Source organism: Copadichromis virginalis, linkage group LG5 (assembly GCF_057382275.1).
Source record: "Copadichromis virginalis isolate Kocher_CV1m ecotype Utaka linkage group LG5, C_Virginalis_male_GT1.1, whole genome shotgun sequence".
NCBI lineage: Eukaryota > Metazoa > Chordata > Actinopteri > Cichliformes > Cichlidae > Copadichromis > Copadichromis virginalis.
In genome coordinates, this window is record NC_140622.1 from 19,574,066 (window position 1) to 19,599,881 (window position 25,816).

Here is a 25,816-nt window from a genome sequence, read left to right on the forward strand (position 1 = left end):
GCAGATGATTACAACTCAGAGCTGTCTTTTTTCTTTTCCTTTTTTTTTTTTTCAGGCCTCTCCATTGACTTTAAAGCTGAGCGGCTTTATTGGATCAGCTCGGGAAACAGCACCATCAACCGCTGTAAACTGGACGGCTCTGGACTTGAGGTGCTTGAAGGGGCCAAGGGCAAGCTGACCAAGGCTACTGCTCTGGCCATCATGGGTAGGTACCCAGAGTGCATTAAAACTGCATTATTCATCTTGCGTGATACTACTCTTATCTGGCTGTGTTGCATTGAAAATTGCTCCGGTTAACACGGTTCTTGTAGTGTGAGATCAGGTTTTAATGGAGAACGCTGATCATCCTCATGTGCGCTGTGTCCTGTAGGAGACAAGTTGTGGTGGGCGGACCAAGGAACTGACCAGATAGGAACCTGTGACAAGAAGGACGGTGGAAACTGGAAAGTCCTGAGGAACAGCACTTCTCCCATGATGCACATGAAAATTTATGATGAAACTGTGCAGAAAGGTGCAGAGTTTGGTGCTGCAAGCCAATTTTTCTGGGGGTTTTTTCAGTCTTTTTTTGCTTTGTGAAATTGCTCTGCAAAAAAAATAGGAAGAAGATATGTCCTTGTTTCATTTAAGATCTGCTGTGCAGACTGCATGTAGCCCAGAGCTTATGTGTGTATCTAAAGCACATCTGTTTATGCCTCTGTTACTAGTCTTTGATTTGTTTTATTTGCTCTTTGCTTTTGTATTTCCAGGCACCAATCTTTGCAGTAATAACAACGGAGACTGTTCCCAGCTGTGTCTCCCCACCTCCCCAACCACCAGATCCTGCATGTGCACTGCAGGATACAGCCTGCGCAGAGGGCAGCAGTCTTGTGAGGGTACGATGCTCCCATACCCATGCCATATGCCTGATTTTAGACAATCCTGGATATATGAAGTGATGAATGTGAAGTGATGCCACGCTCAAAAATGAATATTTTATTTGTTTGCTGTAGGTGTCGGCTCTTTCTTGCTGTACTCTGTGCACGAGGGCATACGGGGTATTCCCTTGGACCCATCAGATAAGTCTGATGCCCTTGTACCAGTGTCGGGCACCTCCCTAGCAGTGGGCATAGATTTTCATGCAGGTAAGAAATTCTCTAGTTCGGACCAAAACTTCTGGTCTCAGATTTGCTTAAAAACCTTTAAATTAATTAAAAATCCCAGTCTGCAATTAATACAATACAAAATACTACATAGAGTGCACTATACAGGTCATCGGATGTTCAAGATGGGCTTTACATCTTCCAACAACTGCTCACACTGTCAAGGCAATACACCAGACAATTACATCCACGCTCTTTGGTTCTGTCCACCAGTGCAAAAGTTTTGGCGCGAGATATGTGAAGACTTATCGAAGTGTCTGAAATGTAACATTCCAACTTCCCCCTTAGTGTGTTTGTTGGGCAGCTTAGATAATGTCACTTCAGAAAAGAATATCGCCCATATGGTTTTCACTGCCCTATGCATAGCCAAGAAAACAGTCCTCATGAACTGGAAAAATAAAAATAATCTTAATTCTAACCAATATAGAAATTATCTATTAGATTACATTAGTCTTGATACAGCCTCTGCCACCACATCAGATCAATTGCTCTGGACTCCTTTTATCAGCTCCATCACCTAGTGGGGGTGGGGGGTCATAATTTGGTCCCACCTTCACTGTTGTGATTGGTGTGGGGGTAGGGACAGGCTTAGGGCGTCGGGGGGTTCCCCGGAGGCATCTTCCTTGGGGGGTTCAACCCGGAGTAGTGGTCATGTCCGGTTGGGGGCTCTGTTGGCTCTCAGGTGACTGTTTCCTCGCGGCTGCGTGCAGCGGGGCTAGGGGAGGGTCTGTGCTGACGGACGTGGGTTACTGACCTGGTAGCCTGGCTGGCCCTGGGTGGGTCCGGGATGGGCGTGAGGTTCTGGGGGCGCTCCGTCTCTGGGCTGGGGCCCGGGCCGGGCCTCGGGGGCTTGGATCCTGGTTGGTGTGTTGCCGGGGTTGTGGGCGGGTGGGTGCATGGGGGCCTGGCCCTGGAGCAGGGTGCCGCCGGTGCGTCGAACCGCCTGGGGGGCTCTTCAACTGGTGGGGGAGATGGTCACATCTAGCAGGAGCTTTCCTCTCTTCAGGAACTCTCTCTGCAGGAGGGGGAGATACAGGAGAGGTGGAGGAAGATCTCAGCCTGGGCTTTTACTGTCTTATGTAGTCTGGAAGATGAGTGGATGGTGGGGTGGGTGCAGTTTTCTCTGTGGTGGGGTTGGGTGGACTGTCCCGGGCTCTGTGGGGCCGGGAGGCGCTGCTGCACTGGGCCCCGGTCTGGATGGGCCTGGGCCCCCTTTCCCTGGCGGGTCGCGGAGTGTGGGAGTGCCTACTGGGGTCAGCGGGGGAGCTGGCCCCAGGGAGGGGTTACCTGCCCCTCCCTTCCTTCCCTCCCCATCTCCAGCTGCCTCTCTCTTCCCGCTCCACCACAACCACCCACACATGCAGGGCCTTGGAGTAGGGGTATGTCACCAGGGTGCAGAGGAGGCTACCCCCCCCCCCTCTGTCCCCTTCTGGCTGCCTCTGCCTCAATTTTATCCCACAACTTAGACATTCACATTATTCACACTCTCATTACACATACATATAGGATCTTGGGGGTGGGCACAATCACGGAGTCCAAATTACCATCAGGGTGTACACCCCACCCCTGGCGTCGTTGCCCACCTCTCAATTTTAAATACACTTAGACATTGAGGGCTATCAGGAGGGACTATGCGCTTACCTGCTGCTCCTTGGCAGGTAGCTCCATGCCCTCCTGGGTTTTAATTGCACCTTAGAACACACATGCATCAACACTACAATGAGCGGGTGGAGGGAGGTTTGGAGTCTTCTCCCACCCCCATTCTCTGCGGCCTGCTGGAGCGGGAGGGCTAGGTGGAGTTGGCCGTCCGACTGCGGTCTGGAGTGTGGGGCCTCCCTGCTGCTACGGAGTCGGGGTGGTCTGCCTCTCCCCACCGCAGGGAAAAGGGTAACACCACCTGGGTCTGGGTGCAGTTCCCCCCTCCAGGGGCAAGGGTACCTAGACCCGGTTTGTAGAGTACGCTTGGGGAGTGTGATCGTGTGTACAGCGTCTCTTTATGTCTGTCTCCACGTTGGTTGAGTGTGGAGTGAGTGCATATGAGAGCATGAGGGTGGGAATGGATGTTTGTATCTGTATGTGTCTGTATGTGCCTGTATGTCTGTGTCTATATGTCAGGTTGGGTATCAGACACCACCTCTCTGGGGACACCTCAGGCCCTCCAAGGTTTGGAGGCCTATCTCCACCTACCACCACTTCCCCTGCCGGTGGCGGACTCCCTCAGGTGTCGGTGCGTTGGTGGTTCTTTGTGTCTGGGGGTGGGCGTCCGGGTACACACCGGCTCACTCCTTGGCGGCCGCTTATCGGGGCCTGGAGCCTGGGGCTCGCTCGGGCCCCTTCGGGGGTGGGGTGCCCCCGGCCTCTCGGCCTGGGGCTCGGTCACTCAGGCACAGCTGGCGGCCGGCGGAGCTCACGGGCGCGTCACTGCAACTCCCCCTGGCTTCTGCTCCGCGGCTGCTGAGTGAGCCCTCATCTGGGACTCTCCTCAGCTCTTTCTGGGACAGTGGCGCAGCTGCCCCTCTGTTGGTCTTCCATGGTTTCTTGTGTTCTGGGGGCCTCTGGATGTCTGGAGTTTTGATCTCCTCCATACCTGCTTCACACCCTGGAGGAGGCTGTGGCCCCCCCACACTCCCTAGCAGATCGTTACATGGAGAAACCTTTGGAATACAAGCACGCTGATCCACACAGGTATGCACACGGGTGTTCACTGCTCGTAGACCCAAATTACACCTTTCTTGGCTGCTACCTCGAAGCACATCTGTCCTGCGTGCTGCACAACAACATTGAATATTTAGTATTTACTGCTGTTTACACTTAGCTAGATTAATGCGATGGTGTTGTGTTTAGTATGTTGCTTTGTTTCTTTTTTTTTTTGTCTTTTTTTTGCTTGTTTTCTATTCTTCTCTCAACAGGTGATCCAGGAGATTTTTATTTTTTTTCTCCCCTCCTTTCTCACTGTCCCTCTCCCCTTCTGTTTTTCCTTTCCTTCCTCTTTCTTTCTCCCTTTCCTATCCCTCACTCATGTCTGTCCCGTCTGTAACATCTGAAAATAAAATATAATAAATAATAAAAACAAAGATCGACCAAATGGACCAATACGGCAATGCCACGATGATCCATTTGGCAAAGTAAATCCATTGGGTATCCTTGTTGGTCTTCAGACAACAATTCTGATGGCTAAAGAACCAAATGGGACAGGCGGGAAAAAAAAAAAAAAAAAGAAATTCTCTAGTTCTGCATATTTCGTGTAGCTGAATTCACTGCTCCATAAAATATTTGTTAAAGCTACTAGCTTCCTTTTTTAGTCCAACTCTGTGTTTTACTTGTTCCCACAGACAATGACACGATCTACTGGGTAGACATGGGCCTGAGCACCATCAGCCGGGCCAAGAGAGACCAAACCTGGAGAGAGGACGTGGTCACTAATGGCATCGGCAGGGTAGAGGGCATCGCTGTGGACTGGATTGCTGGTGAGAGAAACTGCGTCCCGGCTCATGCGTACTAAATTTAGATAATGACTGTTAGACATACTGATAAAGAGCGTTTTGCTTTTCCTCTCTGCACATTTATCATGCTTGCACATACCGCCTGTCACTGTTAAAAGCAACAGTGTGGACCTGTTGCACTAAGTGAGAAAACAGAAAGTAGATGCAAAAACAGAGAGAAAAAAGTATTATTTCCAGGTCAATGCGGTTTAAAAATTAGGAAATTGTTTCTCCTTCATCCTCCACAGGAAACATCTATTGGACAGATCAAGGCTTCGATGTGATTGAGGTGGCCAGGCTGAATGGTTCCTTCCGCTATGTGGTGATCTCGCAGGGCTTGGACAAACCTCGTGCCATCACTGTCCATCCTGAGAAAGGGTGAGAACGAAGGACTGTGCCAGGTTCCTACTTTAGCTTCTCCTTCTGTGATTTATCTCAGTGTTGATTTCTGCGGTATTTGGTTTTCTGTCTTTGCGTGCTTTGGCGCGAGCAGCTACCTGTTCTGGACAGAGTGGGGCCAGTATCCCCGCATCGAACGCTCTCGCCTGGATGGATCTGAGCGAGCCATCCTCGTCAACGTCAGTATCAGCTGGCCCAATGGCATCTCCATCGACTATGAGGTACACCGCAACAGATCATTTTGTACATTTATATCGCTGACTTGCAGCACAGAGAGTGGGCCTAACATTACTTAATGTGGGAATGCAGGATGGTATGCTGTACTGGTGCGATGCCAGGACTGATAAGATTGAGCGCATCAACCTGGAGACTGGAGAAAACAGGGAAGTGGTGTTGGGCAACAACAACATGGACATGTTCTCTGTGTCTGTGTTTGAGAGCTACATCTATTGGAGTGACAGGTCAGATACACCATTCCTACTCAGTCTTATCCCTCTTTTTGCGAATGGTCCTAATGTTTATTTATAAATATATATATTTATATCAGCAAATGTCAGCTTGTGTTTAATGCTGATAATCTGTCTGGTGTCAACCAGGACGCATGCTAATGGATCCATAAAGAGAGGCAGCAAGGACAATGCCACAGACTCTGTGTCACTGAGGACTGGTATTGGGGTCCAGCTCAAAGACATCAAGGTTTTCAACAGGGCCAGGCAGAAAGGTAAGCAAAGTGTGCTTTAAAGGTGACCTGTTACGCTCATTTCCAGCTCCCCATTTTTATTCTGGCACTCCCTGGAATAGCTTTGCATGAATCGCCTTTTAAAACACTCCTTATTTACTCTTTAAAGGTTTTTATGGAGCACCTCAGTTGATCATATCTTTGAAACTTATTTTAGCTCCTGTGTCCTTAAGCTGCTTCTTTCTAAAACCCAGATTTTTTTATGACTGGCTGTCCTTGCAAACAGGACGCAGTGCTTGGAAATTCATGCTGAGCTGACGTCATCTAAGCCCTGAAGTGGAAAAACAAAGTTATAGATGAAGCATGTGTGAACCCTGAGCTTATCACCTTAGAACACATATGCGTTATTATTATTTAATATACAGCAGTGGAGAGTAAATTTTCCCTATTAAGTTTTAATTTCCTAAATTAAAAATGTGCAATAATGAATACATCGACATTAAATCTGAACAGAAAAGTGGACAAAATCGTGTTTTTGTTTCTTAAAATTTCAAAACTTCTAGATTAATGTGCAAAAGTAGTTTTTGCAACAGTGCAAATACATAAATACTTACAAATCCATAAGGTTTACACTAAAGCGTTGATCAGTCACAGTAAACACAGTGTTACCACCACACAAAAATCCCCAGCATCACTAAAGGGGCAAATTTCACTGACGGATTGGCCAGGCATCCCTGGGCATGTATGAGTGCGCTGTGCACGGGTTTCTCGTGATAGCTGAGAAGCTTGTTGGAACAAAGACCTGGAGTAAAATAGCGCACTGCTTACTTGGAGTTAACATGTCAGAAACTGTTTGATATACTACATTTTTTTGTGACATACTTTTGAGAGCTATCTGCAGACAGCAAAGCTAAGATAACAAACACAGGAAATGCTGGAAAGTCTGTTCTCGACGACATCATTGCTTGGCTGCGCCGCATCGTCTGCCTTCACATGCCGCTACATATATTCTATAAAATGAGTAAAAGTATAATAAGAGTCAGGTGAAAATATATTATCATTCAAATGTATATTTAATTGCATTTTGTTCTCTTTACAGGAACAAATGTGTGCAAGGAAAACAATGGCGGATGTCAGCAGCTTTGCCTTTACCGTGGCAAAGGACAGCGTACGTGTGCCTGCGCCCATGGCATGCTGGCTGAAGACGGCCGCACGTGCCGCGACTACGATGGCTACCTTCTCTACTCGGAGCGCACCATACTGAAGAGCGTTCACCTGTCCGACGAAAACAACCTGAATGCCCCCGTAAAACCATTCGAGGACCCCGAGCACATGAAGAACGTCATCGCACTCACTTTTGATTACAGAGGAGGAGGAGGCAAAGGAGCTAACCGTATCTTCTTCAGTGATATTCATTTTGGCAACATCCAGCAGATCAGTGATGACGGGTCTGACCGCAAGACTGTAGTAGAGAGTGAGTTTTCCTGATTCTTAAGTTAGTTTTCTTAATGCTTTGTGCTCCGTCCAAGTAACTAACATGACATGGTGATCTGGCCTAAACCTCCCACCCTACCCCACCCAAGGTTTATGGCTCCTGTCATTTGTCCAGTCATAAGACTCCCTGATAAGAAATCTTCCTGGAGAAGAAATCTGCTGGCTTTTCCCTAAAATACTCATATTTATTCTGTAGATGTAGCCAAAGTAGAAACAAAGGAAAAGCATTTTTTTAGAACAGAGTGAGAAGCAATACAATCAGGCTGAGAGACAGATAGACTTTCATTCACCTTATCTCAGCACAACAGAACACGGGTGCACCGTTAATGTTTTACTTTAATCTCTTTTACAAGGAATGCGTGATATTCCCGCTGTGCATATAAAGCAACAAATCCCAGAGCAAAGTTCCCGCTCAATTCAAGAGCAACTGTTGTTCAAAGCAATGATGCTGACTGTTGCTGTGAGAGCTCTTGAGTTGACTTTGTTCATGAAGGCAACGCTGACGTCCAGTTTATCTGTAGTCTTTGATCACGTTTTTTTAGCTTGTGTTTTTTTGTCGATCCCAGTTGCCAGCAGTTCCTCGCTGTGCGCAATTAAAATAGTCACGTTATGTCAAGTTAGCTACTCGTAGTAATACTGTCAGGCAGCAGCCATAGCCACATCCCTGCTGTCTCTTTGTCCGTCCCTCTTGAACAGCCTCAGTAGGTCCTGCCTGAACTTTTCAGACATCAGCACATAGAGAATAGGGTTCATCACTGTAGAGGAGGTTGCCATAAAGCGTGCAAACACAGCAAAGGGGCCATAACGTGGTGAGGCTCCAGTGGCTCCTGTGCCTTTATCCGCCAGTAAGGCCAGCGTCATGCCGTAGGACGGCAGCCAGCACAGGGTGAAAGCCAGCACCAGCATAGCCGACGTTTGGGTCACTTTGCTTTGGTAACGCTCCACCTGGGGGGCTCTTCCAGCATGCCGACTCCTCCATAGGAACATGTAGATGCTGCCATATGCCACTGCTATGGTAACTAGTGGTAGAAAGAAGGCCACAAAGAAATGAGACAGTCCATAGATCAGCTGGTCACGGTGGGTCTGGAAAGCAAAGCATGCAAGCCCGTCAAGGGCTTTTTGTGGGGTTCTTACAGAGCGAAAGACTAGCTGTGGAACAGCAAGGCAGCAGGCTGGGACCCAGACCAGTATGGCAGCTACAGAGACTCGGCGAGTAGTGAGAAGGGAATATGCTCTGGCAGGCTTCACCACAGTCAGATAGCGACACACAGCCAGTGTGGCCAGAGTAAAGATGCTGGTTGAAGAGCAGGCTGATCCCAGGAAGCCCAGCAGACGACACATGAAGTCACCAAATGGCCAGTGCTGCATGGCTATAGCAGCTGTGTGGAAGGGAAGCATGGAGAGCAAAAGCAGGTCTGAAACGCTCAGGGCCAGAAGCAGGATGTCTGTCCCCATACCCATCACAGAGTTTTGGGGAGACTGTCCAATACGTCCCACCCCTCTCCTCCATCGCTTACATAAGATTACTATCACTATGGTGTGTCCGCTAACTCCCAGCACCAGAATTAGTGAATCTAGTATTGGGACTAGAACCTGTTCCACATTGTCCAGTCCAGGGTCACTGCTACTGTTACCCAACAGATCCTCTGAGCTTGTAGAGTTCAGCAGCAGCATTGTGTCTTCAGTTTTGTTGGGTCAGTTTGTTCAATCTGGTCATAAAACTTCTGATCATAAATGTAGGAATGATTAAGGACATTCCAGTAGCAGTGTTCTCAGAAATGACAACGCACAGATTTACAGTTCAAAGTTTAACATGAATCGCCTCAGACTGAATCATGTTAAATACATAAACACATATGACTGTGCTGACTGTATAAAAGTGTACAGTTAAAGCTGCTTCCTCTCGATCTGTTCCACCTCTTATTGGCTTGGTATTGTAGAGGGGAACAAAGTGAGATCAGGCCCCTCCACTGAAGTCAAGACACACCTGATTTCTGAGCTGCTTGCCATTCTTCTGGTTGAACTCCTGTTAAGGGCAAGCGGGTGTTGAGAGGTGAATGCTGTAGATTGTGTGAGTTCAGAGCAGGCAGCTACTCCACATGGCATTCGCCTTCCACAATCAGTATTCCTCATATATCCAGGAAAGGAACTTCCAGAGAAAACCGCAACAGTGGAAAGGATAGTTGATAGTTTGACAGGAAGACAGGATGAAACCAAGTAAGCGGTAGGTGAACTTTGGACTGATTATGATAGAGCAGGACGTGGATGGGCTGTCCAACTCTCTGTGGGAGGGCCTATTGAGGCCCAACATATTTTTTTTCCCCATGCTCTATTTAGTTTCTTCCCATTTTGTGGAAAGGCCTCTGCATTGTCTCGACGTGCATTTGCAGCACAGCCTGCACAAAAACCTGCGCTGATACAAAAAATAAACAAAGAGCGACACAGTGAGATAGTGTTTGCCTTCAGAATCGGGGTAATTATTGACTCCCGGCCTGATGGCAAACACTACACTGCTATCATACCTACTGTAGATAAACGGCCATAAAATCACTGTCAGCAGAGCTCAAGACCTGTATATTCAGCTTGCCTGTATTGGCACAAGCAGCGCGTGAAAATGTAGAGAATCTTTGGTAGCCCTAGATCAACAGTAATGTGATTTGAGCAGACAGTGGTGGCAGTTTGTGATTTAAAATTCATTAACACCGCTAAAGAAAGAGGAAATGGGGGTGAATAGATTTCACGGCGCTCTCTATCGATTGTTAGGGTGTTGATTTATGAGTGCGAGAAGCGGGGGACAGTTGCCTTGCGTGTTGCGATGCTCCGCTTGATTTTCAGTCGCTTTGCTTCTCTCAGAGTCCCATAGCGTGCGCTGGACGCGCGATGATTCACGTCTGCGGTGTCGCACTGGAGATATTGAGGTGTAGTGTGAACTGTCCCACCTGGTGGTAAACCTCACCGTTGCTTTGGCCTGACATCTGATGGGATGAGATCATATCCAGTCCTAAGAAAAGGCTGCTTTAATCATTAGACCTGCACTGTTCCATTGCAGCAGCTGCAGTAACAAGTAGGGGACTATTACTTATTATTTGGAGCGGTCTCTGACTCCATGAAGCACAAGTTACAGTATTTGTTTGTGTCTGCGTCGCGTGTTTTCTCAATACCGGTGCAGCTGTTCTCCATCTGATGTTGCAGAACTTTGTGTTCCTCCATCTCTGCTGACTTTTGGCTGTCCTCTGGCCTCCTTTCAGCCGTGAAGCTCCCAACTTCTTATTAATTTTAAGGCTGGGAAAGCAGAAAAAAATGACCTCTTGCTTCTCATCTCTTGATGAGGCAGTCCAGTGGAAAGTAATATGCTAGCTGGTAACCGTTATTGTGACCTTTATCCTCCACTATTTGCTGGATAAAAGCCTTGAATCACACAGTGTTCTTAGTCATTAATAATAAGCTGTCATGCCCAGAGCCCTGACTCCGGGTTGCCACACAGCAGTCTGCCAGCTCTGAGCTGCTGCCAAACGGTCTACACTTGGCCTTTTAACACAACCCCGTAGCTGACGTGCTTCTTTTTCTTCTCCCTTTTTCCTCTTCTATCTACTCCGTCCCCCACCTCTGGTCGTTGCCTTCTCTTACTGTCTGTGTGCTCTTCTCTCGACTCCTTCATGCTTTTTCAGATGTGGGCTCGGTGGAGGGGTTGGCATACCATAGAGCCTGGGATATGTTGTACTGGACGAGCTACACTACCTCGACTATTACCCGCCACACTGTGGACCAGAGTCGCTGGGGTGCCGTTGACCGGCATACAGTGGTCACCATGTCAGGAGACGACCACCCGAGGGCCTTCGTTCTCGACGAGTGTCAGAGGTAAGAACTGATTCAGTTGTTCACATCGCCGATTTGCAGGCCATTCTGCTCACGCCAGTTCATTACACCTGTTTGTATCACTGATTATTATGTTGTTTTTCCACAGCCTGATGTTTTGGACCAACTGGAACGAGCAGTCTCCCAGTATCATGCGCGCCACTCTGACTGGCTCCAACGTCCTTGTGATCATTGGCACGGACATCCGAACCCCCAACGGCCTGGCCATAGACCACCGTGCTGAAAAGCTTTATTTTTCCGACGCCACACTGGACAAGATTGAACGCTGCGAGTATGATGGCAGTAGGCGCTACGTGAGTGACAAAAACACTAAAAATATTTCTAATGCTGCATGGCTGAGCAATGTGACTGTTTAAATAGCAACCGTCAGCTTTTTACTCTTTCACTGGTTTGATAGAAAAAGACTGGGGTTCTCATGACTGTGGTTTTGCTTCCCCCTGCAGGTCGTGCTGAAGAATGAACCGGTCCATCCATTTGGCCTGGCGGTGTATGGAGACTACATCTTTTGGACCGACTGGGTGAGGAGGGCTGTGCTCCGGGCTGAGAAATACACCGGGGCAGATATGAAGGTCCTGCGTGCTGATATTCCTCAACAGCCGATGGGTATTGTCGCGGTGGCCAATGACACTAACAGCTGTAAGTCTTTGCACCAAATGAGGAAATTCAATGTAAAATTGATTTTCATCACAGTCCTCTGTCGTAAGACTACGACTGCTGGACTGTTTCATGTAAATGTGTGAAGCAAATCGATCTTACATAAAGCCTGCAAACCAAACATTGGTTGAGTTGAGCCGGTAAAACATTCAACATCTTTTTCACATTTATGATAAGTGAAGGAATCCTGAATTTTTCTACTATTTATTTATTTTTTATTCCTCTCTGCATTTATCATTGTTCGTATCTTTTTATTTCAATCAAGTCAAGCATTTTTCCACTCTACCGTATCTTTTCCCTCGAGTTCCCTTATTCAGTAAACAGTTTTGCACCAATACCCGCAGCACCGATGCAAGCCGAGAGCCCGCTGTAACAGCCGCAAATCCTATTTAGATAGAGTCACATTGTGCATTCAGCTGAGGCAGAGCCATTGCCAGGTTCACCCAGGTGTTTCTGTCTGCTCGTGATGTGTGTTCGCCTGTGTGTCAGGAGATTGGATGCGAGATCAGAAATTCTCAGGTTTGTGTGCTAACTGTCCTCCTGTTTGCACAGGTGAATTCTCCATGTGTCGTGTTAACAACGGGGGATGTCAGGACCTGTGTTTGCTGACCTCTGAGGGAAGGGTCAACTGCAGCTGTCGGGGCGACAGGAAGCTATTCGAAGACAACACTTGCATAGGTAATTCAAGAATAGGACACGCTTATATGGAGGAAATGTTTATACACAGGAAACAAAGCGAGGACGATTTCAAAATTCGGACACATTTTTTTTTTATAGCTCCATAAGTAAACAGAAACACTAAATCAGATCAGTGTGCCTTTAAAACTCAACATCCTCGAGATAAATTTGTACACTGATTTTCAAGGTACCTAGCAAACAGGTTGCTCCCATCTTCTTGGAGGACTCATCACACTTCTTCCGTGGATTTAGGCTGTCTTCATCTAATCTTGATAACTGAAGAGAAGGGGGCTGGTCGGGGACTGTCTTTGGTAGAACTTGTTATTGTTTTTGCTGAAGATGGATATTAAAAACTCTTGGCTGAGTGTTTGAGGCCGCGCACTGCCGAATGAGCTGAGACTGAGCAGCATTACTGTAGATGTGTCCCAGATGGTACTGTTGCGTGGTGATGCTGGTGATGATGAGCAGACATTCTTCTCGGGCAGAACTTGATGTGATAAAGTAACAAGCAAAGACAGATATCGGCTCTGTGCCTGCTCTGATTGTCTTGGGTTAGGCGACTCTTCCTAAGTCCCTATTTCTCTCTTTTTGCCTGTCAGCCCTCAACACGACATGTAACAGCATTGATGAGTTTGAGTGTGGAAATGGAGACTGCGTTAACTACACCCTGACTTGTGATGGCATGGCTCACTGCAAGGACAAGTCTGATGAGAAGCAGTCATACTGCGGTGAGTGGAACCTTTTTTTGCGCGTCGAAACACTATCAGCCGTGTTTTTTTCTTGTTGGATTTTGTAGTTAGAATCCATCCTGTCTGGTTTTCAGCCAACCGCGTCTGCAAGAAGGGCTACAGACGCTGTGTGAATGGCCGCTGTGTGGGTCACAGCTCCTGGTGCAACGGGCAGGATGACTGTGGAGACAGCTCAGATGAGCTCTTCTGTAACAGTGAGTCTGCTTTTCCAATTAATCAAACATTTTTGCATTCGCATTTCTTAAAATATTGCTCTCACTAACCGCCGCCTCTCCTCTCGCCAGCCACGCTGTGCTCAGCCGATCAGTTCCAATGCAAAGACGGAAGCTGCATCTCCAACTCCAGCAAGTGCAACCAGAAAGTGGACTGCGAGGACGCTAGTGATGAGATGAACTGCAGTAAGTTAAGATCATCAGATTTGTTCTTAAAAATTAAATGTTGACATTTTTGCTACTCTGAGGCAGTGGTAAAATGTTTTGCTTCTCTCTTTGTTAAGCCGCCACAGACTGTTCCAGTTATTTCCATCTGGGAGTGAAGGGAGTGACATTTCAGAAGTGCGAGTTCACCACACTCTGCTATGCACCTTCTTGGCAGTGTGACGGTGCCAACGACTGTGGAGACTTCTCAGATGAAAGAAATTGCCCTGGTATTTTAATTACATCTGACAGCTAAATCTACTTGGATTGAGTTTTTTTGTTTGTTGTTAGAGTAGAAAGAACTATTTGGATTATGCCACAGGGAACAGGGAAAAACGATGAATGTTTTCATCCATTAACTTGTGTTTTGGGAGGTAATTCTCCTTGAAAAACACAGCAAAGTAAATGTAATTTGTTTTTCCTCTCTTCATGCTGGATTAACTCTTTGATGTTTCCTTTTCAAACTAACCTCTTTTCTGCTGCTCTGCCAGGGAGCGGGAAAACAAAGTGTCCAACGCCCTTCTTCGCCTGCCCCAGCGGACGTTGCATCCCTATGAGCTGGACCTGTGATAAGGAGAACGACTGTGAGAACGGTGCGGACGAGGCTCATTGTGGTAAGTTCGTATACGCTGTACAGGACAACAGACCGTTGCTTTGTTTCAATGTCTTTGCTTTGCACTTTACGCGTTCTCACTTCTCCTTTAGACAAGTTCTGCTCAGCCACCCAGTTTGAGTGTGGGAACCACCGCTGCATTCCTAACCGCTGGGTTTGTGATGGAGCGGATGACTGCGGGGACAGCAGTGACGAGGACAGCAAGTGCAGTAAGTGCTGAAGGCGTATTTAGACATGGACACATACTGAACTCCTAAAGTTGAGTGAATATTGCAACAGTTTTTAACCTGCAGCACTGATTAAATGTATGAGTCACCCCTAATTTCTGTATACTGTGAACTTTCATAGTCAGTAAGATTTTCTTGCAATTTTTAGTGTTCTTGATCAACAGATCTCCAGGCTTTCAGTTATTTTCAGTTATTTTCAGTCGAGTTCTTGTACCTGAACATTTTCTGAGAATTTCTTTTTGTTTGTTAAGCCACATGACTTGATTTGACTCATGCGTCAAAGTTAAGCATAAAAAGGCACCTAACTCAAGGTATGGATCAGTCTACACATAACAAACAACTTAGCAAAGAACCAATAAGTTGTATCCAAGGAAACTGGAAAAGCAGAGTACAAATGCAGAAGAGGCATTGAGTATCTACAGCAGATGAACAATATCTGAAATCCATGTCCTTAAGAAATAAGAAGAAATCCAGACATAGGAGCTGAGATAGAAAAACACACAATGGAACACTGTTAGTCATGGATTGGCGTCCCCAAAGCTCAGACCTCAAAATGATTTAAACAGTGTGCGACAATCTTTACAGAGAAAGCAACAAAAAGCAGCCATCATCCAAAGAAGAGCTTTGAATGTCCTTCGAGAAGCCTGGAGAACTGAATTGTACCACATGTTTGCATGTGCTTTGCTGCACCTACCTCATATTTTCTTAGCAAAATATAAGGAAATGATGGGTGGTCTTCTGCGCACTAAACAATATGAGTTTAATAAGTGCAAAACATTAGGCTGTGTACAAAAAATTTGATTTTTTTAAATTTTTTTTATATTAAAATAACCATTAATAGACATTCCAATCAGTCACCTCTTTCTATTACAGAGACTAAAACCTGCAGTCCAGAGACGTTCCAATGCCCCGAATCACACAGGTGTATTCCTAAACGCTGGATGTGTGACGGAGATAAAGACTGTCCTGATGGAGCTGACGAGAGCATGAAAGCTGGCTGCTGTGAGTGCAAGCTGAGGGCTGAGTTTGATCAAGATAAATAGATTTTAATAACTCTCATAGACTAAGGAATATCTGTCAGTTTTAATGATCTCACTTGTGCGCCAATTATTTCTGCGCCTCAGACTTCAACAACACATGCAGCAGCAATGAGTTCATGTGCCAGAACCGACAGTGTATACCCAAGCACTTTGTGTGTGACCATGACAACGACTGCAGCGACGGCTCAGACGAGTCCCAGGAGTGCGGTGAGTGGAGCCGTGACCTGTGATTTGAAACACTCTCCCTCCTCCTGAGTGTGTGGGGGTTTTTTTGGGGGGTTTTTTGGGTTTTTTTTTTGAAGTAGCATGTACCGTTTGTCGCTACAGAGTATCCGACGTGTGGACCGAACGAGTTCCGCTGTGCGAACGGACGCTGTCTCATTAAAAATTCATGGGAGTGTGATGGAGACTTCGACTGTCATGACCACTCAGATGAAGCTCCAAAAAATCCCCGGTGCACTGGCCCAGGTTAGACACACAGAGTCTCTCCAGGAGTACTTTATTTATTCAGTTCATGTATTCAGTATATTTATTGAATTAGTGTGATTACAGGACATGTAAAATTCATTTTTAACCACTGAACTTGCAAAAAAACCTCCAAAATAAAAATAAAGGGACAATAATATTATAGCATATATAAAGGAGGTTCCAGGAAAGAAAGGGAACAAGGAGAAGTCACAGTCTTTATATTATAATTAAATACTGTATGCTAACAAGCCTAAAAGAGAATAAGACTCCACTATCTTTATCTTTTTGGCAATTGTAATCCGCTCTCAGCGTTTGCGACTGAAATTAATCCTGAGGCTTTTATATCAGCTACGCCGGCTGACATTTTCTCTTCATTTGTTTCTCATTTCATTGCTTCACTTTGCGGAACAGAGAAGAAGTGCAACGACACCGCGTACATCTGCAATAATGGAAACTGCGTGAACGAGACGTTGCTCTGCGACCATAAAGACGACTGTGGCGACGGCTCTGATGAGCTCAACTGCTTCATTAACGAGTGCCTGAACAGCAAACTGAGTGGCTGCTCCCAGCTCTGTGAAGACCTGAAAATAGGGTTTAAGGTAAGTGAACAGCATGAAATTAGGACTTGAGTTCTTAAGTAATGGATGTGTAAAAAAAAAAAATTGCACGGACTGCTGCTTTACCTGCTCTGTGCTTTGCTCCCCCACAGTGCAGATGCCATCCCGGCTTTCATCTGAAAGATGACAGGAAGACTTGTATTGACATAGATGAATGCACGACCACTTACCCGTGCACGCAGCGGTGCATCAACACGCACGGCAGCTTCCACTGTCTGTGTGTGGAGGGTTTCCAGCTTAGCCCCGAGAACCCCACAATATGCAAATCCACTTCTGGTAAGAAATGTGACAGATTATTAGCATTCAGGGATGTGTTTAAGGGAAAGCCTCTCATAATTTGTCATATCCTCTCTTCACTCCTTGCAGATGAAGAACCCTTCCTCATCTTTGCCAACCGCTATTACCTGAGAAAGCTCAACTTGGACGGCTCTAACTACACCTTAATCAAACAGGTGAGCCCTGCAGTTTCAGTCCTGCTGATGTGATTGGAAAGTGCTGGAGTTTATCTACACAACAGACTAATGCAGTTCCCATGCCTTGACAGGGCTTGAACAATGCTGTCGCTCTAGACTTCGACTATCGCCAGCAGATGATTTATTGGACAGATGTGACCACCCAGGGCAGCATGATTCGACGCATGCACATCAATGGCAGCAATGTTCAGGTCAGCATAGAAGCGTCTTGGCAGAGGAAGAGAAATAAAATGTGCTGCTAATAAATGCTAGAAATGTAAACTATATTCAAAATGATGAATGTGTTCGTGTGTGTGTGTACATTGGATGTGCAGTGAAAGCCAAAGACACGCTTTTAGTTTCAGAAAATAAAAACTGCCTGCTCATTTGTCAGGTTCTTCACCGCACATCACTCAGCAACCCAGACGGCCTGGCAGTCGACTGGGTGGGAGGAAACCTGTACTGGTGTGATAAAGGACGGGATACTATTGAGGTGTCGAAGCTGAATGGAGCTTATCGAACAGTTCTGGTCAACAACGGCTTGAGGGAGCCTCGCGCTCTGGCTGTGGATGTACGCTACGGGTACGAGTGACACTGCAAAATGTTCCTAAAGTGCTAACAGAGGAGGTTTTTTTTTTTTCTTTTTCTTTTTGGAAGAAGAATTTTTAGGTTTCTGTTTGAAGTGAAGGGCTCACTTTACCAATATCTGTTGTAGTCAGTAACCTACATCTGTAGGTTACATGAGGTGAAATGAACATGAGACTCTAAATCAGTTTTTCTCAAACAGGGTAATAATACCTCTTGTGGTGCTTTGGAGAACTGCAGGCAAAATAAGATTTCTTTTCAAAAATGTTTTGTACAATTCCTACAATTAGTAACATTTAAAAAAATGTAAGCTTGATAAAGCTCGCTTACTAGATTCATGTGTGTTCCATCCTGATCTTGTTTGATGAAACTCCTGTAGAGCACTTTGTCACTGGTCTCTTGCCTTAAAAAGCACAATTTTAATACATTTCTCATTCTTACTCTCTAGTAAGATAGTCTTCCTGTTTTCAGTGAAAATTTGTATCTAGTTTAACCAGTCAGCTGCTGTAAAAGCTCACAGAAATGTTTTCCATCTTTTTAGTTGTGAATTTTAATCCATAGAAATGAAGTATTTTTCAGTGTCTTCAGACATTAACCATTTTTGATGGTCAGCGCATAATTGTCAGACAAAATATCAAAGGTTGACAAAATAAGAAGGTTGAATGTCTAGGACATCTTGAACCTTGTAAATGTTAAATTCAGATTTGCTATTAATCAGTAAACTTTATAAATATCCTTCACAGGTACTTGTACTGGTCTGACTGGGGTGACAACCCCCACATAGGGAGGATTGGGATGGATGGCACCAACAGGAGCGTCATTGTGGAGGATAAGATCACCTGGCCCAATGGTCTAACTCTGGACTTTATTAATGACCGCATTTACTGGGCTGACGCTCGGGAGGACTACATTGCGTTTGCTAGCCTGGATGGAACAAGCAGACATATAGGTAACATACACATAAACGCACAAGAGCAACTTCAGGTGTTGATTTTGTGGCTAAATTCTCCGTCTTTATGCTTGCACGTTGTAGTTCTGGCCCAGGATATTCCCCACATCTTTGCCATGACTTTATTTGAGGAGTACATCTACTGGACAGACTGGGAAACAAAGTCCATCAACAGAGCTCACAAGACTCTGGGGACCACCAAGACCATGCTGATCAGCACCTTACACAGACCCATGGACATCCACATTTACCACCCATATCGCCAACCTGATGGTAGGACAAAGATACCCGTCATTAACAACCACATGTTAATCTTCATCTGTGCTCTGGTTCTGTCTGATTTGCTCTGTGTTCTCCTTGTTAACATGTCTCTCCTCTTCAGTGGAAGGCCACCCGTGCCAGACAAACAATGGAGGCTGCAGTAACCTGTGCTTGCTCTCTCCTGGAGGCGGTTACAAGTGCGCTTGCCCCACCAACTTTTACCTAGCAGCCGATGGCAAACACTGCTTGTCCAACTGCACCGCCAGTCAGGTAAAAGCATATCTGCCTGTATTAAAACATGATGACACATCACAATACCAGATATTTAAAAAAATCATCTGTTTTTCTTCTTTTCCTTCAGTTTGTTTGTAAAAACGACAAATGCATCCCATTCTGGTGGAAGTGTGACACTGAAGATGACTGTGGTGACCACTCAGATGAGCCCGCAGACTGTCGTGAGTGATCCGACCGTAGCAGTCGTGACACATTACTGTTGTAGGCTGACGTTTTGATTATGCTGGTTAATAATGCGCCACGTATTCTCCCTGTAGCTGAGTTTAGGTGCAGACCAGGCCAGTTCCAGTGTGGTACGGGCATCTGTACTAACCCGGCCTACATCTGTGACGGAGACAATGACTGCCAGGATAACTCTGATGAAGCCAACTGTGGTACAAACACCTACACATATCTAGAAAGTCTAAATTAGAACTGACAGTCTTTATCCCATGTAATCACTATTTATTGTATTTGTTTGGGGGTTTTTCAGACATCCACGTGTGCCTGCCAAGTCAGTTTAAATGTTCCCACCCCAGTCGATGTATCCCTGGCATCTTCCGCTGCAATGGGCAGGACAACTGTGGAGACGGAGAGGATGAGAAAGACTGCCGTAAGTCATTAGTTCCTCTGCTATTTTCTTAGTGTCTCCCTTTCCTGTTCACTACGGTGTGACTGCCTTTTTATCTTAAACACTTTGGTTCGGAGCAAGCTGTCTCCGTCACTTGTAGCAAATTTGTCCCCAGAGGATGAACCAATCTGATTGCAGAGAGGCCATAACCGTCCTTCTTTTGTCTCACTTAGGCCACTATACTATTAAGCAGATGGGAAATTGCTAAACGCTGTGTCCCTCCCCGGAGGATCTCTGTCCTTTTTGACCTTTCCTTTAGCAACGAAGCCCTTGGGCCAAATTATGTTGCATAATGTAATTGGGATGGCATTTGCTAAGGACATTTCATTTTCCCTAGAGAGAGATTACATGAACTGTTCAGTTGTAGTATCCAGAGGTCAAAATGAGCATTTTAGCACCTTTATAGCAGGATCTCCGTGTTTGCAGTTTGAAGGAGCCGGTAGCAGAACCCAAACACTGCAGCTTTTTAACATGTGAATTCTTCAAATGGAGAGCAGCTTGTCTTTATGTAGTGTGATGAAGTAAATGGGCCCATCTGTTTGCCTCATATGCAGCGGAGGTAACGTGCGCCCCCAACCAGTTCCAGTGTACCATCACGAAGCGCTGCATCCCACGGGTGTGGGTGTGTGACAGGGACAACGACTGCGTGGATGGATCTGATGAGCCTGCCAACTGCAGTAAGACATCTTTCTTTTTATTACAACACCAAAACAATTGCTCTGCTTATGAAGAGCGTCTCCTCCGCATCGAAATGAAATGGCTCAGTAATAGAATCTGACCAATTATACTAATGAGACGCTGTGAATGTCAGCACCAGAGGAAATCTGGATGTGGAGAATATTGCGCTGGAGTTTAAAAGAGAAATTTAAAACTACGGAGTGAAACAGAGCTGCATCTAGACTTTTATCATGTCGTCGTTCACCCTTTTATTGTCGAGTTTGAAGCTGATTAAAACCCAGGCAATTCTTTTTACAGCATCAGTAAAGGAGGCATGACCTGTTTATCCGTTAGGAGGGAGTAAGCCTGTAAAGTCCCATATCTACTTTTGAGGGTCTAATCCAGTCAGTCTCCTCTGTTGCAGCTCAGATGACATGCGGTGTGGATGAGTTCCGCTGCAAGGACTCGGGCCGCTGCATCCCGGCACGATGGAAGTGTGACGGAGAGGATGACTGCGGGGACGCGTCGGATGAACCCAAGGAGGAGTGTGGTAAGGAAAGAGTTTTGGAAGGTGAATAAAGATAAAAGATGCTGGCGATGAGGGGAAACTTGTGCTAAATATGTATTTTGTACAGATGAGCGGACGTGTGAGCCTTACCAGTTCCGCTGTAAAAACAACCGCTGCGTGCCTGGCCGCTGGCAATGCGACTACGACAATGATTGCGGTGATAACTCAGATGAAGACAAGTGTGGTAGGTCACCCCAGCTTTTCTTACTTTTGGATGGGACGGCGCCCACTAACACTCTCACCCACCCTCGACGCACAGTGATTTGTAATATAATTGTTAAGTAATCTGTTCCATTAGAGTGGGTTTTAGTGGTGAGCAGGGTTTCGCTTGTCACTCTGCGTTTGTGTCTTATATTTATACACGCATGGTTGAGATTTAATTTGTTTTTAAGTTAGATGGCTTTACGGCCATTTGCACATCTCACGTTCACATCATCTCATGTCTGTTTTGCATTTTACACTGGCCAGTTGCTGTGAGCCAGAGGTAGGTGTTATCACCAGTTACCCAGCCCTTTGTGTGCCCCCGGCTTTTCTTTTAGTCCTGCCAGTATTTTTTTTTTCCATTTTATTTGTTTATTTTTAAACCCCCGTAGCTCTTTTAGCTCCCGTGTTACACATGCCCGATTCTGTACCCACCGAGCCAACCCTGTGATATGAACTATCTGACTTATTTTATCCACGTACGTCCGGCTCTCAACAGAGCTTCTTGTGTTGTTTTTTTCAGTCTGCTCTATTCCCGCCTTTTCTCTTCTATTTTCCTTTCCTTACACCTCTCCTTGCTCCTTGCTTCGACTCTCCTTGCTCCTTAATCATGCTCACACCCATTCTGAGCGCTTGTCCCTGTGTCCTCAGTGCCTCGCCAGTGCTCCGAGAGCGAGTTTTCCTGCACAAACGGGCGTTGCATTGCAGGGCGCTGGAAGTGTGACGGGGACCACGACTGCGCTGATGGCTCAGATGAGGTATCGCTCACATTTTAACTTCTGATGGAACTTTTTGGTTTAAAATCTGACGTGCTATAATGAAAGCAATTCATTTGTTTTCTTTTCAGAATGGCTGTGATGTGAAATGTGACAGAGATCAGTTCCAATGTAAAAACGGCCACTGCATTCCCCTCCGCTGGCGCTGCGATGAAGATCCCGATTGCATGGATGGCAGTGACGAAGAGAGCTGTGACAGCGGCGGTAAGAAGCATGCGTCATCGTACCACCACTGGATATTTCTAACAAAGCTAATTCTTAAAATATCAGCATCTAAGACCGATGATAACTGAGCGCTCGCCGCTTTGTTTCAGCTGGTAGACACTGCCCCCAGGATGAGTTCCAGTGCAACAACACCCTTTGTAAACCACTGGGCTGGACGTGTGATGGTGAGGATGACTGTGGAGACAACTCTGATGAGAACCCAGAACAGTGTGGTGAGAACCAGTGCATTCCTCACATTGCTAGAATTACAGAAGACCATTTGATAGCCTGCTCTTATAGAGGTTTTCCTGTTCCTTAATGCTTTTTCTCCTTTGGTCCTTCAGTTAAATTCCAGTGTCCACCCACAAGACAGTTCCGGTGCCATAACGACCGTGTCTGTCTACCTGTATCAAAACGGTGCGATGGTGTGAACAACTGTGGGGACAACAGTGACGAACTCAACTGCTGTAAGTGTGTTTTTTTGAAAATGAGTATTTATTATTGGATTGATAAGGAGGGCAGGGTTTTAGTAACTTACTGTAACGTCAGATAAAAGTTGCGTATTGTTTTGCAATTGGATGTAAGACTTTTGTTATGGTTAATTTTTCACATGTAACATGTTAAAAATAACTTCTCTGTGACCCTTGTTCTCTTCCAAAAGGGAGTACCTCCAAACCAGCGTGCCAAAAGGACGAGTTCGGGTGCTCGAACGGCCGTTGCATCAGCTCAGTTCTGCGCTGCAACTACTTCAACGACTGTGAGGACTATGGCTCTGATGAAGTCAACTGCAGTAAGAAAGGTATGTTGGGCCACAGTGAATTTGTCACATTGGCAGTGTTCACCCTCTGACCGCCTGCTGCCCGTTTCCTTTCCCGCAGACACAGTACTGAATGACTGTCACAGTAATAGGACGGTGTGTGGAGATGGAGATGAAGCTCACTGCGTGGTCAACGGCACCGACTCTTTCTGCTCCTGCAAACCTGGCTTCACATCCAGTGGACGTAACAGATGTCAAGGTACCCTGGCTTCATTTTTCATGTGTCTTTTTACAACTCTAAGGCGTTTTGTGTTTGCGTTGTGTGTCATGTGGTTTTTGGGGTGTTTCACAGATAAGAACGAGTGCAAGGAGTTCGGAGTGTGTTCCCACATCTGCAACAACACTAAGGGTTCCTACAAGTGCAGCTGCCACAAGTACTTCAGCAGAATCAATGACACATGCAAAGCTGATAGTAAGTACTTCTAACCTAATCCAGCAATGTTTTGGGTTCGTTTGTTGTTTTGATTGACAAGCAAGGTTGCTGGTTCGATTCCAGCCAGAGACACAAATCCCATTTGGGGTTGCATCAGGAAATGTAAAACTGCCACATCAAATATGCAGAGTTACTCGCCGTGGCGACCCCTTGTGGCAAGGGAGAAGCAGAAAGTAGCTTCTATATACACACTGTACATTCTTTGTGTTTATTTCAATGCCTTCCTATACCAGAACTCACTTTGCTCTTCATCACCAGCTCAGAGACAAGTCCTCTACATCGCTGATGACAATGAAATCCGCAGCCTGGACCCTTCCATGCCAAACTGGCACTATGAGCAGATCTTCCAGGGTGATGCCAACGTGCGCATTGATGCCATGGACCTGCACGTGAAGACGAATCGCATTTACTGGACCAACTGGCACACGGGACGCATTTCTTCCTACGATTTGCCTTCTTCCTCCTCGTCCCCCAACAGCAACAACAACCGCGACCGACGCCAGAGTGACTCCAGGATCACCAGCCTTGAGGTAACTTTGTGTTTCTTGTGTGTTCTTGCTGCGTGCTTACAGAAATCTGGCATAAACAAAGAAAGAATATTTGTCCAGTTTTATAGATTCTTGTTGCAGTCTCAATTTCTTGTTTGTTTTCAGATTCCTGATCTGAAAATGCCCCGGGGCATCGCTGTGGACTGGGTGGCAGGGAACTTGTACTGGACTGACTCTGGTAGAGATGTGATCGAGGTGGCCCAGATAAGTGGAGGACGCCACCGCAAAACCCTGATCTCAGGCATGATTGATGAGCCTCATGCAATTGTAGTTGACCCCCAGAGAGGGTAAGTGGTTTGTGGGAGGCGTAATATGCAGTCATATCGGAGAAAGGAGTTTGAGGAATGCACACTGTGTTTTAATTGTGTTGACATCAGAGAAATTACTTTTCATTCATTAGGAAAATGTACTGGGCCGACTGGGGCAACCACCCCAAGATTGAAACAGCTGCTATGGATGGAACCATGAGAGAGACTCTGGTTGAAGAAAACATTCAATGGCCAACCGGTAAACCACACAGCTATACAAAAGCAACACTTTCTTTTCATCTTGCCTGCAGTTAGTATCAAGTTTGAGTATTTCCTCTTTTAAACTTTCTCTAATTTACTGTGTGTGCATAGGCCTGGCGGTGGACTACTTTAACGAGCGTCTGTACTGGGCTGACGCTAAACTCTCAGTGATTTGCAGCGTGAAGCTGAACGGCAGTGACGCCATCGTGGCTGTAAACAGCATTAAAAACAGTTGCGTGGCATCTATTTGCATTCTACAGCTCCTCTTGTAATCACTGCTGATCGATCCGTCTTTATTAGTCAGGAATCCGTTCCAATTACACCTTTGTTTCCACTCAGAGCTCCATCAGCCCTTCAGCATCGATGTGTTTGAGGACTACATCTATGGCGTCACCTACATCAACAATTACGTCTTCCGGACGAACAAATTTGGCAAAGGCCCCATCGAGAACCTGACAACCGGAATAAATCACGCCACAGATATCGCCCTGTATCACCGTTACAAACAACCTGAAAGTGAGTGTGAGGAAAAAAGAAAAGAGCAAAAGTTCAAACAGCAGCAGCAGTGTTTAATCAGTTAGTGCACTGAAGCAGCTGTCGCCCCCATTTTTAATTCTTGTTCTCACGCTCTCTTTCTATCAGTGACTAATCCCTGCGACAGGAAGAAATGCGAGTGGCTGTGCCTGCTAAGCCCCAGCGGACCTGTGTGCACTTGTCCCAACGGACGTACGCTGGACAACGGCACATGTGTAGAGCTTCCTACTCCCACGCTGTCTCCTATCTGTGAGTCCACAGACAGAAAGTACACACTCGCATACACAGAATGTACGCAGGCACTGCCTTGTATATGTATGTATATGCATGCTACTGAAGGATTTTGTCGCCTACAGCTCCTCCTAGCGGTCCCTGCTTAATCCAGTGTATGAACGGCGGCAGCTGTTTCCTAAATGCCCACAAGCAGCCCAAGTGCCGCTGCCAGCCTAATTATGGAGGAGATCGATGTGAGATTGACCAATGCAGGGACTACTGCAAGAATGGAGGCACATGCACACCTTCCCCTACAGGTTAGATATGAAAACGTAGCTTACTTTGCTATATTTATAATGCCCGATATTGCAGTTAACAGCTGGGTTAAAATATTGCTTTATAGGCTACCTTCATGGTTCTGTTGGCCCAGTAAAATATTGCACACTTTTCTCCATTCTCCACCCATCCTTCCCTTCATTTCTCTTCATGTATCTGTCCTCCCACAGGCTCTCCTACCTGTCGTTGCCTGACAGGCTTCACAGGACCAAATTGTAACCTGCACACTTGTAAGAATTACTGCCGGAATAAAGGCAATTGTACGGTCAGCGCTGGAAACCAGCCAACTTGTAACTGCCCCTCTGGCTTCCTTGGCGACCAGTGCCAGTACAGTGAGT

At 46.2% G+C, this 25,816-nt stretch overlaps 2 protein-coding genes across 3 annotated transcripts in view; one reads left to right on the forward strand and one right to left on the reverse strand.

The window, feature by feature from the left end:
• LOC146709506 (low-density lipoprotein receptor-related protein 1-like) overlaps positions 1–25,816 on the forward strand; it is a 99,997-nt gene that overhangs the window by 69,396 nt on the left and 4,785 nt on the right. For both annotated transcript variants that reach the window (XM_085456496.1, XM_085456497.1), the window contains exons 32-83: positions 56–205; positions 371–511; positions 747–872; positions 990–1,121; positions 4,472–4,606; positions 4,870–4,999; positions 5,115–5,241; positions 5,330–5,481; positions 5,617–5,741; positions 6,799–7,173; positions 10,862–11,051; positions 11,158–11,362; positions 11,513–11,705; positions 12,276–12,401; positions 13,001–13,129; positions 13,225–13,344; positions 13,435–13,548; positions 13,647–13,796; positions 14,058–14,180; positions 14,272–14,388; positions 15,280–15,408; positions 15,531–15,653; positions 15,774–15,914; positions 16,326–16,513; positions 16,624–16,807; positions 16,898–16,983; positions 17,076–17,195; positions 17,378–17,565; positions 18,312–18,517; positions 18,602–18,790; positions 18,900–19,048; positions 19,140–19,233; positions 19,330–19,446; positions 19,545–19,664; positions 20,237–20,359; positions 20,764–20,889; positions 20,975–21,091; positions 21,760–21,866; positions 21,956–22,088; positions 22,199–22,321; positions 22,433–22,555; positions 22,750–22,887; positions 22,967–23,104; positions 23,198–23,317; positions 23,597–23,868; positions 23,992–24,173; positions 24,287–24,393; positions 24,507–24,626; positions 24,735–24,911; positions 25,038–25,178; positions 25,286–25,459; positions 25,649–25,810. In XM_085456496.1, coding sequence (XP_085312622.1) covers positions 56–205; positions 371–511; positions 747–872; positions 990–1,121; positions 4,472–4,606; positions 4,870–4,999; positions 5,115–5,241; positions 5,330–5,481; positions 5,617–5,741; positions 6,799–7,173; positions 10,862–11,051; positions 11,158–11,362; positions 11,513–11,705; positions 12,276–12,401; positions 13,001–13,129; positions 13,225–13,344; positions 13,435–13,548; positions 13,647–13,796; positions 14,058–14,180; positions 14,272–14,388; positions 15,280–15,408; positions 15,531–15,653; positions 15,774–15,914; positions 16,326–16,513; positions 16,624–16,807; positions 16,898–16,983; positions 17,076–17,195; positions 17,378–17,565; positions 18,312–18,517; positions 18,602–18,790; positions 18,900–19,048; positions 19,140–19,233; positions 19,330–19,446; positions 19,545–19,664; positions 20,237–20,359; positions 20,764–20,889; positions 20,975–21,091; positions 21,760–21,866; positions 21,956–22,088; positions 22,199–22,321; positions 22,433–22,555; positions 22,750–22,887; positions 22,967–23,104; positions 23,198–23,317; positions 23,597–23,868; positions 23,992–24,173; positions 24,287–24,393; positions 24,507–24,626; positions 24,735–24,911; positions 25,038–25,178; positions 25,286–25,459; positions 25,649–25,810 — 7,677 coding nt within the window. The remainder of the gene's footprint in view (positions 1–55; positions 206–370; positions 512–746; positions 873–989; positions 1,122–4,471; positions 4,607–4,869; positions 5,000–5,114; positions 5,242–5,329; positions 5,482–5,616; positions 5,742–6,798; positions 7,174–10,861; positions 11,052–11,157; positions 11,363–11,512; positions 11,706–12,275; positions 12,402–13,000; positions 13,130–13,224; positions 13,345–13,434; positions 13,549–13,646; positions 13,797–14,057; positions 14,181–14,271; positions 14,389–15,279; positions 15,409–15,530; positions 15,654–15,773; positions 15,915–16,325; positions 16,514–16,623; positions 16,808–16,897; positions 16,984–17,075; positions 17,196–17,377; positions 17,566–18,311; positions 18,518–18,601; positions 18,791–18,899; positions 19,049–19,139; positions 19,234–19,329; positions 19,447–19,544; positions 19,665–20,236; positions 20,360–20,763; positions 20,890–20,974; positions 21,092–21,759; positions 21,867–21,955; positions 22,089–22,198; positions 22,322–22,432; positions 22,556–22,749; positions 22,888–22,966; positions 23,105–23,197; positions 23,318–23,596; positions 23,869–23,991; positions 24,174–24,286; positions 24,394–24,506; positions 24,627–24,734; positions 24,912–25,037; positions 25,179–25,285; positions 25,460–25,648; positions 25,811–25,816) is intronic.
• Positions 7,293–9,565, reverse strand: LOC146709507 (somatostatin receptor type 5-like). The gene has a single exon (XM_085456498.1). The coding sequence runs from the start codon at positions 8,865–8,867 to the stop codon at positions 7,833–7,835; it is 1,035 nt and encodes a 344-aa protein (XP_085312624.1). The 5' UTR covers positions 8,868–9,565; the 3' UTR covers positions 7,293–7,832.